Here is an 18,892-nt window from a genome sequence, read left to right as displayed (position 1 = left end):
CATGTAATTTTTTAATTGCATATGGCTACTGCATTTATGTGCATGCTCCCTCATGAGTGGGCTTCCACACCTTACTTCCCAGAAAAAGCACCAACAAGAAAATCACATCTTAATACCTGCAGGAAAACCTGCACTCTTATTACTGTGCTGTATGATATTTTGGTTGGTTGGAAGGGGTCAGGTTTTAGGGGTTTGGTTTTTTTGTTTGTTTGTTTTAATGAGAAAGCTGTATCTTAATTTTTATACTGCATTTAAATTTCACAGGATGCCAGCCCTATCACCATAAGCTTTTGTTTACCCTTTTAATGACCAGTTTCATAATAGCTACCCAAAAGTAATGTCACACACTCCCCTACACTGACAATCTAATTATACTGAATTGTGTTTTCTATGCAATACTGTGGGTTAGAAATAATTATTTCTCCAGAAAACGAAGCACTTAATCCTTCTTAAAGAGTAGAAGCAGTATTGAATATTCTTCCAAATCTCCTGACCATCCTAAGACACACTGCAATTGACTGAAATTGAAGTAATTTTGAAAAAAAACAAAAATCCACTTCAACAATTCTGTTTATTCCTTCCAGTTAACTAAAATACACTGGCCAAAATGTTAGTATAAACTCAGTAGGAATTTGAGACTACAAAGCCAATTTTTCTGGGAGTATGACTCTCCCAGCCTATGGAGAAAAAAGTAGGGTCTTATGTTAATTGTTTATTAATATAATAAATCTATCATAGGCTTCCAGTACCATCTTTGCATTATGTTGTTTTTCCTGAAGAAGACTTTTATCACTTTTTTGTAGAATTTAGACATGTCTGCTTCAAAAATAAATATTATATAACTTTATAAAGTATAGATGTTTCTGCACATGTAGTGGTCACACACCTATCCTTCACAAACTCATTCATGAATGCTGTCATACCAAAAAGTAATAAATACAAAGTAATAAAGATATAAAATCAAGTAAACTTTTCAAGTGTCAATTTTGACTGGTTTTCAGTCCTTCTTCCTGTGCTCTGAATACAGTGGAAGCATTTTAACTGGTCGATACATACAGAAATACTAAAAAACTCAAAGACAAGAAAATCCTAATTAATTAAATACCATTGCTCTCATAAGTACTCACTATTCACAGCCTTGCCAGCAAACTGGAATCATTTTGGGTAAAATGATTACTTATATTAGAAAGCACAAGTTACCAAAAGAACTAGTAATACACAAAAATTGAATAAAATAAACTACCAAAAAAAAGTGTAACAAGATAATGTTATCTAGAAAGCATTGGTTATTAATGCTCAATATGTATTTTGTCAATTGCATCTAACCTTCCTCATTTGCAAAGGATCTATAAAGCCACTAGATCCTATATCTCTTATTCTTTTAGATTATCTTCTCTTTCTGTTTTCTATAATCACAAAAAGTGATGAGGGAGTAAATGACCAAGACAGTGGACAACACATTAGAGAAGGCTTTAACCCCTTAGATACAGAGGATTATATTGAAAAATCTAATTTTAACGTGAATGACTCAACAGTTTCTAAAACTCTCAAAAGGAGAATTACATTCCACATAAGCTAAAGGTAGCTAGAGAGATGAGCTTTTCTTCAGTCTTCCTTTTTGTACCACAGTAATCTCTCAACTTTAAAGGCCCACATATCATAACTGAGGGCCGGTAAGAGGTGTACAACACGGTGAACAACATTTCATTAGCTCTTAAAAATGCACAGCTTTGCTTTCACACAGAATAAAGCAGACTATAATCCAACAGACAATTTTTAAGCATTATCAGATAGAAGACCAAGAGGGCTTTTGAGAAACTAAGCAACCTCAATAACATCAGGAGTGTGGTTATATTACACAATGTAATTGTGCAGAAATTTTTAATCTAGCTGAAAAAAACCCAAACCCATACTGATCACTGTACTGATACTTTGGTGCTGCAGCAAGTTCATACTATTCTGTTACCACAAAATGAATCCATATGTAACATTTACTCTTCTTGTAGACACAGCTTATTCAGAGCTGGCTTTAGTACCTACACATGACTTAAGTCCCTTATTTAATCTGAGCTCAAGTTACAAAGATGCAGTGTACAGGAACAACCTTGCAGCACTTACAGATGTTACTGTATCTACAGTAACAATGGCAAGTGAAGGTTTTTGATACTTCACTCCAGTTACTCCCATAATGATTGACACATGTCCATGCACGCTCTCCTCAGGGTCTACTGAGGTTTTCATATGGACAGAGAGGTCACTAAGCACACAGGTAACCATGAGATGGAACAACACTCAGGCAGTATTCCCCTTCTAACCTTCAACTCCACTGTGGGACAAAACAAACTAACTAAAGCAAAACAAAAACCCTCCTCCAAGTCAAACCCTTTCTAGGAAAATTCCTCGATAGCTTTCAAGATCAGACAAATTGTGAAAAAAGTGAAGGTACAGCAACAGAAAAAGAAATTCCTGGAAAAAACAAATATAACTGACAAGCTCCAAGTGTAAGTTGGCCATAAACTTGCTTACCTCTGTCTGTGCGTTTGATAAAAGTATTATGACCCTCACAGGGCTGTCCCAGCATTTTCCAATGAACGTTATCCTTTTTATTTAAGACAATCTCTACTTTCCCTACTTTTTCAGCAATATTTACTAAAAGAGAAAAGATTTCATATTGTTACTTTTAGTTACACTTTGTACAAAAAAATATTTCACATGTAAACTATAATGAAAATCAGAACAATTACTCATTTCTCAAGATACATGTAATTAATTCTTTAAATTAGAATATAAAATTAAAGGTACTTCCAGTTATCTCTCTGTAATGTTTTAGAGTGCAGTTAAAACAAGCACTAGCTGGATATGCATAATTAATACACATTATTTGCTTAACAGATTGTGGAACCAGGACAGCTTCACAGACCATCTGGTCAAGAAAAGTGCTCATGAACCCAGCGTGCTCATGTATTGGAAATTGTTAGTTACCATTACTTACTACTTTCTTTTCAAGGCCATTTGAATAAACAATTGAATCCAAGAAAGTCTCAGTCTAAGCAAAGAACAGTTTACAAATACACAACAGAACTAACTTCTAGCTCTTTTAGCCTTCAGTCACACTCAGAGGGATCAGAGCACTATCAGTTTATTACTTTCACAGGCCCAAATGCCACAATTAAGAAAAAATATTTAATGTTATGGCTTGGTTTGACTGACTCTGTCAGGACCTGGTGGCAAGTAAAACTGTGAAGTATCTGATGAGTCTAAAAAATAAAGTGAAACTCCACATTCTGATATCAGAATCATAGAATATCATGATTTGGAAGAGACCCACAAGGATCATGGAAGTTCAGCTCCTGACTGGACTATCCTAGAAGAGATACAGAAGTGCTGCAAGAGACAGAAATTACCAGCCACATCTTCTGAAACTGCATGATCCAAGTCTGAAATAAACACAAACAAACTCTGTGTTAAGCAATAAGAAAATTCTATTCCAACCATCATATATATACAAAGTATAAGTAAGTCTAGGAATATTGAGTGAATTAATAATACTAAAAAGTTATGCATGTTTATTTGGCCTTTAAATTTGACTTACTTCTACAAGCCTCGTGCATGAAGGCATTATTTTTCCCATTACTTTTAACAATGGCTCATGCAAAGCTACAATCTGCAATTACTGCACTTGCCCTTCTGAATGAGGGCTTTTTAATAATTAGAAAAAACACACTTGAAGAAAACTTTACACAACTTTAAAATTAATTTCTTACTGCATTTTAGTCCATTTGTAAGAAATTTAGTACACACTAAAAAAAATGAAAATGTGAGTTGATAAACAATGTCATTCCTTTACATCAAGGCCCTTTAACCATTTCTAATGAAAAAGGAATAAAATACTAATTGGTGCATGTAAAATCCTAATGGTGTGATGAGAAGGTTTTAATACAGTAGAATGAAAATTCAATACTTTCAACTGCAAAATTACAGTACCTACCAACTTCTACAAGATATGAGTGGTCACCCATGATGATTTCTCCCCTTAATTGTTTGTCTTGACAGTCAACTATCACCAAGTCTGCATTCATGTCCTTTTGGCCAAGGGGAAAAAAAACAAAAAAATTTTTATAAAGTTCTGTCAGAATTCAAGCTAGATCCCAACTGGATCTTATAATTCTTCCTTCATGAAATATACTTACCTTCTGCTTAGTGTATATGACAATCGTGATCAAACTATCTGTTTGGAACCAGTCGTAACTATAAACCAAAAAATACAATAAAGGAAAAAATATTTACTTTCTTTGAGCATGTCAAAACATTTAACCCCAAGCCTTCAAACAGAGCTTGTTTAACAAATTTACAAGCCAAATATATTACTTACTACTTTTGAAGACAAAGTTCAAAGTCAGTAATTCTGACAAAACTACTAAAATAACTATCTAATTATGTATTCTGATTTTCACTGTAGCAAAAATTGCATGGCATTAGTTTTACTTAGAAAGCACATGTATTCTCTTTGTAGTATATGAACCTTGCTTATGGATGATTAAAATCTTAAGTCCAGACAAAAGCATTAAATAGGCAGGGTGGCTTCCAAGAGTTTAAGATTTGATGCACATACCACAAAACCACAATTCCCTTCACCTCCACAAATCAGGTTTTTGCATTCATTTCTATGTTCCCAAGTCCAAACCTTGTAACAAATCCAGTGTAAAGCGAAAAAAGAAAAGAAAGCCTTCAATCGCTAATTATTTCCATGGCCTTACACTTGCCAGGAAGTAACTTCCATCTACTCCTGGACCAGAAAAACAGGGACAAAGGGAGGAGAAAACACTCCTGACAGCCAACACATCTTAGGCTGCACATGCCAGAATATGCCAGATGCACATGGGAAGAAAGGCAGCAAGGTTTGGAGAGCACTTCAGAAAAGAAACCTCATTCCAATTACAAGCCCCAGTATTTTATGACTGCATGTAACTAGCCCAGAGAACACACACTCCCAGGGGATTTTGATGCCAAGTGAGAAACTGGACCTTGAGGACCAAAGGTATCATGGAGTAAAATGATGCATCAGTGACATCAGCAAGCACATCACAGTGAGCTTTCAGGGCCTGCTTTGCTTTACATACTGTAGAAACTTGAATGCAGCTATCAATCTCAATATATCCCAGCTTGAAATTATGCCCCTTTTCAAGGCACAGCAAGTATTTATGGACAAATTCGTTTAAGTCAAGAAAGTAATCAGTCCAATTGGAATCACTTTCCATGAGTTTTCCCCAGAAACAAAGGTGAGGAGCCTGCAAATATATGCCATACATTTGTATACAATTAAGGCAGCACAAGATTTAGGAATCAACAAAACAAGCAAAGAACCATCATCTGCCCATATGACCTCTGGCAAGTTGTTTCAAACCTGAACTTCAACTTTCCTACTTATATAAGGATGTATATATGATGATTATATTAATTTAACTGAAATTTCAAGAGCTACACATGGAAGAACTTGCCTTGTATTTACTAAGAATTACACAGAATTCTTAAATAAAGTGTTCAACAGACAATGGCAGGCAAAGGCTTACCTGGGACTTAAATCTTTAGCAGAAGAAGCCAGTACTTTCTTCTCAGGAAGCACACCTGCAAAGAGCAGAGAGTCATTATAATATTTGCTGGGATGCTTGTTTAATAGAAATAATAGGCATGTTTGGGGTTTGTGGTTTCCGTTTTTTTAATTGAATGTTGTAAGTGTTCTTGAACAATATTTGGTTGCTTTATTTCCACAGGTAGCTAAACTATATACATTTTGTATTTAGTTCTTATTCAGCACTTTCTCTTGGAGAGCAGGGTTCTAGAACATGGAGGCCTACTCCAGAACTTAAGAGTTCCATACTCCACAGTACCTGTGTTGTACTCGATTTCATCTGTTATTAGTTTATGTTTTTCCACTTTGTGATAGCGAAGCACAAAAAGACAAAAAGGTTATCTGAATGACTTTCCTTTAACAGAGCTATTTGTTTATACAATTCAGAATAAATTCAATTTGATATGTCTGATCTAACCTAATTCGCTAGTAAAATTTCATGTCAGTCAATTAAGCAAAGATAGCAGCTCAAATCTTTCTACACAGAACTCTGCTAGGAATTTTCGCAGAATTCAGACATTCTCTTTTAACTATTTAACTGCATGAAACAGTCTGAAACAGCCCTTGCTGGGAAGCAACAGCTGACCAGTCTTTCAAAATGTCAGTTGTACTAATCTCTGGCAGAATAGAAATTGAACATATTTGGCAAAAACTTGAGGACAGAGACAGTAAAAGCAACTGCAATCCTGCATCAGTTTTAACACAAAGAAGCTAAATTGAATGATGATGGAGGAAGCTACAGACTGAACAGCTGGTGAGTGCTGGTTTCAAGCCCATTCAAAGGCAAACCTTGCAAACCTGAAATGGCTATGCATAAAATAATTAGCACATGAATTCTCAGTTACCCAGACTATTATCTTCTAAATGCCAGTAAGTTCTCTAGTATGACTAAAAGCTTAAACATCTAATTGAGTGTCTCCAACACGTGGGAAGCAGATAAAAACAAAAAGAGCAAGATTGGTCTAACCCAATCTGTCAAAACTATTTGATCATCTAGAATTAACCCAAAGCAATTAAAACTCAGTCAAATTACTCATTCTTTGATCCTTAATTACTCCTAAGTACACAACAGCTGCAGCTGCCAAGGAAGCTAAATGTCAGAGCAGTCAGATCACTGCAAAAGAAAACCAATCACCTAATGATAAAAGCCTTCTCAAAAGCTAAGCCTTTCTTGAAGACACACATATGAATTGCTGGGTCTCCAGGGACAACAGGAATCCATGGTCATACATACTCTTATTTGCTTTTGCAGGTCCAGAGAAATATATGAACAGCCACAATAAAAAAGAACATTCTGGCAAGCCAAGTTATTTATGAATTATTTTGAAATACTGTAAAATGCTACATGAAAACAGTGATTCATGCTGCAATAAAAAGACAATGATTCAGGTGATCAGTGAACCAATTAAGCAAAGTGCTCTATTAGTCATGGTGATCACAAATAAAGAAAAGCTGTGGGTGAAGCCAAAGCCTGATGGCAGGCATGAAATGAAGAGTTTAACATGACCAGATGAACAGCACATCACAGGACTGCTTTGCACAATCCTATGGGACAGCAAGGCTAGTGATAAAGGTTCTCACACCATCTTCACAACCACATTGGAAAGAGCTGGGTTTGGTCCGTGGATTGCATTACAGACAGAAAGTGAGTAGAACTGCCAGTCACAAAAGGTGTGATCAGCAAACCAAATCCAGCTGGAGCCTAGCTACTGTTACCACTCCCTAGGGAACAGGGAATGCTGATATTCACACAGTCACTAGCAACCTACAGGGCACACATTCTCCCAGTCAGAGCAATAACAAATCATGCAAACAGGTAAAACATGGAAGGTTAAGGTTATTAAGGGATGCAGAGAGTCTGGAGAAATGGGCTGACAAAAACTTCATGAAGCTCAGAAGGAAATGCAAAATTTTGCACTTTGAAAGAAAACAAACAGATCTGGCAAAACAAGTGGAAGACCTGACTGGATAGAAAAGACTTGGGCAGAAAATGTTCCTGGCATTTCAGACAGAATGACATTGCTTGTCCATCTCATACCTCCCTTATCTACACTATTCTACTGCAGTCTTATAATACTTTCAAACACAGAATTCACAATACTTGGGTAGGATTTTGCCTTTTGAAATTTCCACAGATCACTACAGCCTGACTACTGGATTCAAATGCAAAGAAAGAGAAGTGGGGATAAATACTGCTCATTCATTGATATTCACAAAAGTTTGAGATTCACTCCCAACTTTGCTCCAGGTGAGAACTTACCATTAAGCTGTTTCTTGTCTTCAGACACAGCAGAAGAAATCTCTGCAAGCATTAATAAAAAACAAGCACAACAGTTAAGAAGCTACAGTACTTCCCCACATCATGCTAAATTAGCCAAAATAAGGATCTCCAAGTAAACTTTCCAAAAGTCTCAACAGAACGACCAGGATGCTTCAGACATCAAGAAGCAACAAATAAATGCAGCACTGATTACCATTCCAAAAGAGTATGTCTAATTAAAAAATTGCTACATTACAAGCACCAAAAGCTGCACAGCTCTAAAGGACAGGAAATGCAGGAACTCTGACACTTCAAAAAAAACCATCACAGATTATCTTGTGGAATTATAAACTTCATAGCTAAGAAGCTCACTGAATCTGTTAAGAATTCCAATGATATCTGTCTCACAACATCACATAGCAGACTGCAAATCTGACCAATCGAATCCTTAGAAATATGAACCCAATCCTTGGCAGGAACATAGGAAAAAGGAAATTTTTCTATAAGCTTCTTCTGCCAAATGATTTTATTTTCAAGCTATTATCTGAGTTTTTCATTTATTCTACAGTATGCTACAACTATTTCGAACCAACCAACTCTAGCAGAATATAAAAAAAGGAAAGACCAAGCAGGTGAATTACACAGCATTGATTCATTTATACGGTGCTCAACTTGATGGGAAAGGCACTACACCTCTCAGCCACAGGTCCTTCCATTCACAGTACATCTGTGGGGAAAACAAACCTCTGGATATACCTGGGCCCCTTTCTGCCCTTCTCTACACTGCACATCTCAGAATGTCCTTATATGAGAGGCCCAATTTATATTCTCTCTTAGAGGAGCCAAGTTTGGGAAGTAGGAGAAACAAATCTGTTCTTCCTGCTCCCTTTTATGAAAATCAAAATGGGACTATTTCTTCCCTGTTCTTCCATATCCTTCCCAGTGCTCTGCATCACACCTGCCAGTGTTAGAGAAAAAATGCAAGAGAGAAGTTAAGAAAGGCTCATAGAGCAAACCACCAACCACACAGTATTCCAAAATTACTTGAGAGCTCTTCAAGAACAACCTTCAGCAGAGGCTTTCATGTTGTGCCATTCTAACATAAAAAGAAAATACTCCACACATTTTTAGCTGAGGTAAAAAGAAAATATTTGACAAATTTTTGGTTGAGGTAACATTTGTCTGCATATTCTGTTATACACCACTTTATGGTTTCTGCCAGGATGGGCAAGTTGTTCAAAAAACTTCTTTCTAATGAAAGGTAATTCTCATTTCACTGCATTTTAACACACTGCACAAAAATCAGCACTGCAATTTTAAGGATGACATGAGATACATCAAAGGCAGAACCCCACCTCTCTTCCTCGGATGACATCACAGTTCTCAGTCTAATCTTGTTGAATTAATAATAATACAACATGCATTCTGACCCCCCAGTAACCACTAAAGTAACATAGGAATTATGTTACTACAGACTAATCAGTGTCTCTGGAAACAACAGCAGTATTAAAATATTTCAGACTCTGCTAATGTTTACAGCTGAGCACCTTGAAGGGACAGCAAGCAGTTTCATGCTGAGGGAAATTCTGAAATCATCTTTTACATACCTAGGTATGGCACTGGCCTTCTCAGCAAGTATAAAGACTACATGTTTCAGTGCAAAGATCCACTGTAACACTACAGAAGGGACACTTCAGAATTTCCTATTAGTCACTACCAAAGCATGAAGCAGCATTCCCAAAGTACAAGTTGACAAAACATCAACTATTACCAGCATTTTCAAAAGACTCTTCTTCCTCAAAAATCCCAACCTAGAGTGTACAAGGACAAACTTCAGCTTCCTTAAGCAGTTCAGTAAGCAAATCATTGTACCATCTCCCAAGAAGCCACCACAACACAGGAAAAATACCCGAAGGTAAAGAACCACAGATCTTCCAGCTATGCCCTAACAAACCTACACTTGCCTTCCTTGCTGTGTACTGAGATTGCACCAAATAACAAATACCAACGTTTGTCCTACTGCTGAACACTCATTCTCTGTCACAAAAAGAAAGCAATATAATCCATAATTTGAAGTCCTTTCTTCCTTCTATACTTGTGGCACCCATTTAATCCTCTATTCAAAAATAGGCACCTTAACTTAGTCATTTATTCTTCTATTCTGAAATGCAAACTTTGCAGAATATGGTCTTCTTGAAAGATAAAAGACTAGAATTATTGCTGGCTAATAATAAGTAAGGCAATCACTTTTTGATAATTCAAAGGAGGAGGATATATAACCTCCCAGGAATCAAAGTAAACCTTGAGAATCTTACAGTGAAGGATTTCAGCAAGTCCAGTGCTAGAATGTTCCAGAGAAGGGCCAGAAAGCTGGTGAACAGTCTAGAGGGTAAACCCTGTGAGGAGTGGCTGAGGGAGCTGGGGTTGCTTAGCCTGGAGAAGATGATGCTGAGGGGGGACCTTACTGCTCTCTACAGGTCCCTGAAAGGAGGGTGTAGCCAGGTGGGGGTCGACCTCCTGGCCGCACCAGGGGAGGTTCTGGGTGGAGATCAGGAAGAACTTCCCTGGAAGAGCTGTCAAGTATTGTATCAGGCTGCCCACGGAGGTGGTGGAGTCACCACCCCTCAGAGTGTTCAAGAAATAACTGGATACAGCACTTAGCCATGGCCTAGCTGACAAGGTGGTGGCTGTTCAAAAAATGGACTCGATCTTGGAGGTCTTCTCCAAATTAAATGACTGTCATTCTGTTATCAGTTTGATTCTTTGTTAACAAGATTAAGTTTTTTCACGTCTGAAATGGCTAAAAGCAACACAGGCAACAGAACTGGTTTTATATAGCTGACAACCTTTATCCTGCAAATTTTACTACACCAAAATAGACAGTCCTATTAACAAACAAAGCAGAAAAAGGGAACAGCAGAAAATGGAATGCCAGAGCCAGCAGGGGTAAAGATGTGTTTGTTTTACTGACTGGCTGTGACAAGAACTCCTTCCAGCTGCAGAAAAGTTTGATTAATAAAATCAACAAAATGCATGTTTACTTTTAAACTTCTAACTCAGTTGACAGGGTAGCAGTAATGTCTCTGTAATGCCTCAATTCAGTGAGGCAGCTATGCTGCTGAGGTTTCTCCATACTTTGCAGCACTTACTTAAAAGTTCCACACTAGAATTAGCTACCTAGCATCATGGAGATGTAAAATACTATCCCACTTCACACAAAGACCAAACTCAACCTAACTGCTAAGACAATGTTATCTAAGCATTAAGCAAGCATGCAGTGCACTTCTTCAGGAGCTGAAGAGAGACACAATATCTGAAATTGTGAAGTAAACTATGCCACAGAATTGGAGAAAAATAGTTGTGATCATTAATCCTTTCATGTTTTCACTGCAGTTTAGCTAAGGGTCAATACTGAGTAACAGTGTCTGCTTCCCAGGTATAGGAAATTGTGGCTGTCACCTACAAACCGAAAAACAGACAGAAGATTAAAGTTTCTGGAAATCATCATCTGCATTCTAAGACTATGCTACATTTCTTCCTCTCCTGGCTCAGAGGAGTCTATTGTATCAGCAAAATTTTCTCAAGGTAAATTCAAACTAAAGGACCCCTGGAAAAAAATAATTCAAACTAAAGGACCCCTGGAAAAAATAATTGCCCACAAAATGTATTCAAATAACACATATGTAACTTGCCAAATGTATGTAAGGGGTTGAAATCACCAGATTGAAAATACTGACTTTTATTTCAATACGATGGCTGCCTTTGACAGTTTGCCCTCTGGGATCAGAAGAAAAAAGAAAGATGGCAGGACAGTAAAAGGTCTTTTCTATATACACAAACATACAACACACATGCGCAGCTGTTTTCTAATGACTACAAACAAAAGAAGAAACATAGCAGTACATTACTAAAAGTCTTCAACTATACAACAATTTTATCCTCAGTTATCTGATGTAAAAAAATTAATATATGCAAAAGCCTTCAACTCTAAGCAAGAATAGAGATTCTTCTCATAAATATGAGGTGATTTAGAATTTCTCATAATTTTCAGAAAATTTTGGAATAAAGCATAATAGACAATATTTCATTCTTAAAACAACTCACCTTTTGGAGCAGCAACGGGCTTGACAGCCATTCTCCCAACAAGACATTCCCGCAGCATTGATTCATAATTGACCCAACGATGAACCTACATTAACAAAATATTTTTTCATAAAATTTGGAATTCTTACTATGTTATTCTATGCACTGAAATAGAAAAGTTAATTTTTGTCCATTGACTAATATAATTCATTTAGCAGATTATTTTTTAAACACATTAGAAGTCACTATTACATCAGTCAGTACTTATTTTTACTTTTATTACAGATATCATGGCATTAGGTGAAACAATAGGATTATGAAAAAAGTAACAATAGTTTAATTTACCCATTTATGCTTTGCAATATCTGAACATCATAACCTTAAGCTACAGAATATATTTCAGAACAGCAATTTTTTATGATGCATGCTACACAACTAACAGAACAAAGACCTTGTCATTACCACAATGTTTATTAGTTCGTGTTTAGACAAGTAAAGGGAAAAGGGATGAAGGAAACAAACATAAAGAATAATAGTTAAGACAAACAAACACCTCCTACCAAGCTGGTGTATTTCTGTTTGCTTCTGTCTTACTATCACTGAATCATTTGGAAATTCCCTATTTAAGAAAGTAAAATAAAGTGAAGAAAAAGCAGTATCTTTACAGACCAGAACTGGAGAACTTGTAGAGGAAATGGATGGCAGAAAAGCGAATTCTGATAGGGCATCCAGGATAACATCACAAGAAGAGAAAAGGAAACAAAGTGTTGCATGACAAATTTGAATGGTATCTAGATTTAAAAATAAAAACTTTCAACTGGACTAGCTAAGGAGATGAGATATAGAGTCCCATCAATAAGTTGTAGTTTCCTCATATACAGGTAACAGAAAGAAATGAAGGATTATGAATGACATTTAATTTTTCCAGAAATTTGGGGAACACTAGCAATCTACCAAGCTCTTAAAAAAAACCACTATATGACAGACACAGAATGCTAAAGCAGAGGGGAAAACAAACACCTCCAGTAACAGAAAAGTCATCAGCCAGAAACAATAAAAGTGAAAAGCATATTTTCAGGATCTAACCCTGCTTCCATTCCCATGACAAAAAATTAAAAAGTTGCAAGCATATATCTGAATTTAGCTACAGGGGCTTCCCCAAATACTCCTGATATCAAGACTTCTGTTTTCAAGGACATCATATAATGACCCAGCAACATAATTCCAAGCCCCACCTTGATACTGGGTACTTGATACTACAGATTTCTTGAAATCAAAGAATTATGCCCAAAACCAACACTTCACTTGTGAAAGGACAACCAAGGATAAACTCAACAAAGCTAAAACATTATCCATCTTTATTTACAATGTTAAAAATATTTGCCAATGAAGGCATAACATACTCTGATGCATGACATGTAAAGAGGTAACATACTTCCTTTCCAAAACAGAGATTTCTTTTCTGCTCTTTTGCAGTTTCTCAGATAAACCTAGTGAGTAATGGAGACCCACAGAATATCTGTTTCTAAAAAATAACAACTCAGTGAATCACATTTTACAACACCAAGTTTGCAGTTCCTTGCAGAAAGCACACCCATGCTGCAGAACCTTTATTTTCTGAGTATTTTCAAATCATTTAAAGAAATAGTAAACAAATAAGAGACCAACTGGCATCCTGTGAATTGTTCACCAGTTAAAATTATAGAAGCTCCAGCATTTTTTCTAATAATGCAGCTGCCAACTAAACAGACAAAGAATTCTACAAGCTTTTTTCAAAAAGTGAAAGGTCATAGAAAAATAGGACTCTCCAACAATAGTAGTCATTGAAGCAATTTATTAGGAAGGTGGTATCTCAAATTGTTGCTAGCTTTATTGCTATTTCTCCTAAAAAAAGAAGTCTAATTGAAGAATAATTCTAACAACATAAAGTGACATTTTCATTACTGTCATTTGATACAAAGTTTAAACTACATGTCTCTTCCAGCACATGAAAGTGTCATTCTAAACAGTGACCTGCTGCCTTTCCTTAGGACTGAAAAAGTTCAAATCACCATTTCCACTGAAATGCCCTAAAAATAATCCAAAACATGCATTTTTCAAGTACGGTGAGCAAATGTCAATTGCTGCAAGTTGTTCTCACCTGATCAAAGAGATCTGTACCATCAGTTCCTGCTGCTTTCATTAGTTCATCTTCACCACCTGGATGGTATTCCATGTATGGCGTGACATTATATACAAATCCTGAAGAAAACAGAACATAAAAGCATAAGAGCAGCATTTCCACAACCACTCCTGTCTCCAAAAATAATGGAAAGGTTAGCACAAATTAAAGAGTGAACTAGCAAACAGTAGGCATAATTGGAACAGACAGTAGGACTTCACAAAAACAGAAACATAAGTGACACAATTGTATACAGCACAAGAGGTGTCTTAATACATAGAGGTGCCAATCCTACAGTGCCACACCACTTGCCTTGGGTTAAGACTTCAACCTAGAAATTGAATACGATGTATCCTAGCTAGAGGGTAAAAGTACCACAAGCAGGTTTAAAAAGAGACAAAATTAAACCAGCTAGCGCACAAAATGGTTTGCACTTTCCGTTCCAATTAAGTGATCCCTGAAGCGTTACAGTTCTTCCAGTACCACCCATCACCATCGTGGAATGAAATGCCTACAGGAATGAACTCTCACACACAAGGAAATACAGCAACAAAACTTCCATTCTTCAGATTCACAATATAAGAAACTTAAGACAGCTCGTGCTCATTAAAGGCTTACAACTCTGGTTCTATCTCTCCCAGTAAAAGGGCTCAGCATTGTTTCTACACTTCCAGCAACATCAAACAATGTTTCTTCACATGTCTGAAATGATGAAGGCTAATTATTGTTGCTAGGCAACTGGGTTATTGGGGCCTGAAGAATGCAGCTATTAAAAAAAAAATTACTACAGACATATTGCTGTTAACGTGATAATTGCATCCCTACCTGCCTGAATATTTGACGATATTTAACATTATCAAATCAGGAAGCTACCAAAAACAGAACTGTGCCAGCGCTTGCAGAAAAAGCTTTGAAGGCATTAGGAAGTGTACATTAATTACTTCAGAAGGAAAGAAAGGCGTTCAGCACCGAGCCTGGGGCAGACATACTTGGAGCAATCCTAGTTGGCAAGAACAACCATCCCAGCCAACAACAAAGACCCAGTCAATAACAAAGGATGGATCTTTGCATGCTTTACAGATCTGCTCTTCTGATGGCTGTATTCACTGTGCCATCTTGTGTGCAGCAGTGACTATTGCACACAATAAATTATAAGGTTCTGCATAGCCATGGCCTCCTGAATATTTCTATAATTTACCATCAAACTTGCTGGAGCAAAAGAAATATATCATTTATACATCCTTCATGTATTTTTTAACTCCTCTGAACCCCACTTTATGTACAAATTTGTGCCCTATATGACAGCTTTCTTTGATCACACTGGGGTTTTGAACCAATTTAGTTCCTGTTCTTCTTTTACTTCACATTGCTCTCATGGGTTTCTGCTCTTTCTTTTAGAGACACAGTCTAATTACCAATGCAGAGACTTAATTTAGCTTTTCCATAATTATATTCTTTTACTTCCTGTCCACATATGAGGGCTACTGTGATTTTCAATTATGATGCTTTTTTCACTAGACATCTGAGAACACAGAAAAGGCAGACCTGGAAAAATTTAAGATCCAGAGGCAACTTGATGGAGTTCTTGTAAAAACCAGCCTCAGAGATGCAGTAAAGATAAGATGAGATTAAAAGGAAAACAGAAGTATTTTTAGGAAGTAATTCTGCCTGCAGTAGATGTTCCTTTATCAGAATGAAAAATGAACAGATGAATATAGCAAAGAAGGTTTCTTTAGCTCTCCTCCCAGTGTAGTTTTAGTAGCACATGCAACTGCAGCACAGGGAATTAACAATCCTATTGTTTTGCTCAAAGGCCAGTACTGAATAACATTTTACCTTTACTTTCACTCTCATCCCCTGTAACACCCAAGAATAATACAATCACCACCCCACACAGAAATTATTAAATTTCTTTTGCTGAAGTTCAGACATGACATTTTATTAAATATCAATGCTGTTCCTTATCAGATCAATGTTATCACTAAGAGATTAAGAAGATCAGAGAAGCTAATGGTACATTTTTGTAGAAAGAGTGGTTCTATCTCCTAACAAATTTACAGTGATATTACCGGATCTTAGCCTCTAAATGATTAAACTGCAGAGCAAATGTTTTACTCCTTTCTGTAGGACAATTAGGAACTTCATTTGCAACTCTGAAAATACTCTTCTAGCCTAGCCACAGCTATTGCTCCAGACCACCTTCATACACTGCTAAATGTATCACATATGATGCAACTTCTGAGCTAAAATGTCATTAAAATAATAACAGAAATAGAATTGCATAGTTACCATAGGCATCTGTCATTGTAGTCAGAGATTACATCTGCTCTGTGTGGCAACTGTCACTTGCATTATAAGTTTTATGAAATTGTATGTGTGCTTTCACAATTATTTCCTAAAGATCATTCTCCAGGTTTAAGTAGTATTTTTAATATTTATATGGTTTTGGCTGCTTTAAAGCAATCCTTAAAAATAGTCAACTGCTCAAAATTATAAACTGTCTAAGTTTGAAAAGTGTACATGTCAGCAGTTTCAAAGCCCTATTTTCTTGCTAAGTCCTTTCCACTTGACACATTACCTAAAATCTTGTATTTTTTTATTTTCATAGGCAGCTATAAAATAGGTATAAAATATGCCAATTTGGAAGATTTACTCTGAAAGGCTTGAAAGCAAGGAAAATATTTGTAACACAAAATCTCTTGCTTGAAGTTATGCCAAAGTATGTCAAGATTACACCTGGCCTAAACACAGGAGGTGCATAGTTCCTCTTGGAGTGTGGCTTTTGTTCTTGTTTTTTGAGTTTTGTTGCTTCTTCTTTAAGTACAGAAAAGAGAAGCCAGGCAAAAAACACAGAAGAAACATCACAGCAACCTACCTCTTATACATATCCAGCAGTCCTCCTTTTTGTTGTGTTTAGAGAGCTCATCTTCAGTAACTTCCACCAGCCTCCCTTTCAAACCAGTCAAGTCCTTCCCACTTTTAGTTAACCGAATCCAATCCATAAGACTCCTTCCTGGTTTTAAAGGTACCTGGAAAATAACAAAGATACAAACAACTTCAACCCCTAAAGGAAGAAAAAGCCATTCTAAGAATGCACTTTTCTAAGCCCCATAGGAAGGCTCAGACAAAAACAAAAGAGAAATAACCCAACTCATGTTATTCACTGATATTTGGGAGCCCTACTCAGTACTAAGGGTGCTTAAGCGAGTGTTCTGGGTAGCGATACAGAAATTACTGGACAGCAACAAACATTCAGATGACTCTTCCCAAAGCAAGCTGAAGACACCAAGTCTGCCTGTGGTGGCAAATCATTTGAGATATGGTCTGGAAAACTATGAGCAATAAAGAAAGGAAATTTAAAAATCATAGTCAGGTAAGACAAGTTTCTCCTTCACAGTATTCATTAAGACTTTTCACAAGCCCTACAGCAACTGGAAGCCTGACTCAGAGACAGGTGGGACAGAAGTCAAGTAGCTTTCCAGAGAAGTATTGCCATGGCCTGCCTGTCCTGAAAGGCAGAACAAGATCTTCAGGGTATCTAACACCTTCCTTTTCAATAGCACCTAGTGAGTAATGGAGACCCACAGAACGTCTGTTTCTAAAAAATACCAACTCAGCAAATCACATTTTACAACACCACGTTTGCAATTCCTTGCAGAAAGCACACCCATGCTGCAGAACCTTTATTTTCTGAGCATTTTAAAAGCATTTAAAGAAATAGTAAACAAGTAAGACCACAGTTTGGGAACCCTTTTGATCCAAGCTTTAACAACAGGAAACAGGGTTAAAAAACTGCGGTCTTACAAAACCACAGGAAAAACAAAAGCAAAAACATTAAACCGTACATAAACTAACATTTCTTAATGCTACTTTAGTCCAAGTCTACTTTCCAAGAAAGGTCTCTAGATAACAAGTGTTCTCAAAACGCCTCCAAAGATGAAGATCCAACACATAAAGCATGAACTGCACGCAGTAATTCCAAGGTGAAAGTCTCCATCTCTGCACAGCCGGGGCAGGAAGCGCCGGAAGCGTTATCACCGCCGCCCTCTCAAACGAGAAGTACCAAGTGCTTCCCAGCGGCGCAGCCGGGCCGGGCTCTCGCCCGAGACCCTGCCGCGGCCCCGGGAGCAGCCCTGCCCCAGCTGCAGCCGGGAACCGACCGGCAACCACCGCAGCTCGGCCGGGCGGGGCCGGGCCGGGCCGGGCCGGGCCGGGCAGCCGCCGCAGCGGGAAAAACGCGGGCCCCTTCACCTCCCCCCAAGCGACCAACAGCGGCAGAGCCGCCCGTACCTTGCTGCGGGCACCCGCTGCCGCTCGCTGCTGGGAGCCGGGCGCGGGGAAGGCCGACGGCGGCACGTTCAGCATCGTACCGAGCCGGGCCGCGGCCGGGCCCCGGCGGGCGGGCGGGCGGAGCGCTGGGGCACAGCGCGCAGGCTCCGCCGCGGCGGGCGGGGCCGCGGCCCGGCCGGGAGCGGGGCTGGCGGCTTCGGCTCGGGGGCGGTGCGGGGGAGACCGGCCGGGACCGGACATGCCTGTGTTCAGGGAGCAGCGCGTAGCCCGCCCGCCGTCTTGTCTCTCCCGGGGGCGAGGGGGATGTATGCACTAGGCTTGGTTTTCCGTCCAGGTGTCCCCCTGCGGGTGCTTAGGCCGGAAGGCTGTGGCAGACACAGCTGGGGCACCCCAGGCTCCGAAGGTTAAGTGTGGGACGGCTCTGGGTGGGGACCCGCTTCGATCCTGCTGCAGAGCCCTGGGAGCACAG

The 18,892-nt window shown here is 38.3% G+C and overlaps 1 protein-coding gene across 1 annotated transcript in view; it reads right to left on the bottom strand.

Annotated features, from left to right (window-relative positions):
* Positions 1-18,547, bottom strand: part of CYB5R4 (cytochrome b5 reductase 4) — a 30,440-nt gene extending 11,893 nt beyond the window's left edge. Inside the window, exons 1-10 of the mRNA XM_084203019.1 lie at positions 18,424-18,547; positions 17,009-17,162; positions 14,113-14,213; positions 11,994-12,078; positions 7,890-7,931; positions 5,571-5,625; positions 4,191-4,248; positions 3,989-4,082; positions 3,405-3,437; positions 2,527-2,649 (exon numbers count right to left, since the gene is read on the bottom strand). Coding sequence (XP_084059145.1) covers positions 2,527-2,649; positions 3,405-3,437; positions 3,989-4,082; positions 4,191-4,248; positions 5,571-5,625; positions 7,890-7,931; positions 11,994-12,078; positions 14,113-14,213; positions 17,009-17,162; positions 18,424-18,498 — 820 coding nt within the window. The 5' untranslated portion in view covers positions 18,499-18,547. The remainder of the gene's footprint in view (positions 1-2,526; positions 2,650-3,404; positions 3,438-3,988; positions 4,083-4,190; positions 4,249-5,570; positions 5,626-7,889; positions 7,932-11,993; positions 12,079-14,112; positions 14,214-17,008; positions 17,163-18,423) is intronic.
* Between the last annotated feature and the right edge of the window lie 345 nt (positions 18,548-18,892).

This window comes from Fringilla coelebs (assembly GCF_963513975.1).
Source record: "Fringilla coelebs genome assembly, chromosome: 3".
Lineage (NCBI taxonomy): Eukaryota > Metazoa > Chordata > Aves > Passeriformes > Fringillidae > Fringilla > Fringilla coelebs.
Note: the sequence above shows the minus strand (reverse complement) of the source record. Positions and strands in the feature narration are given on the sequence as shown.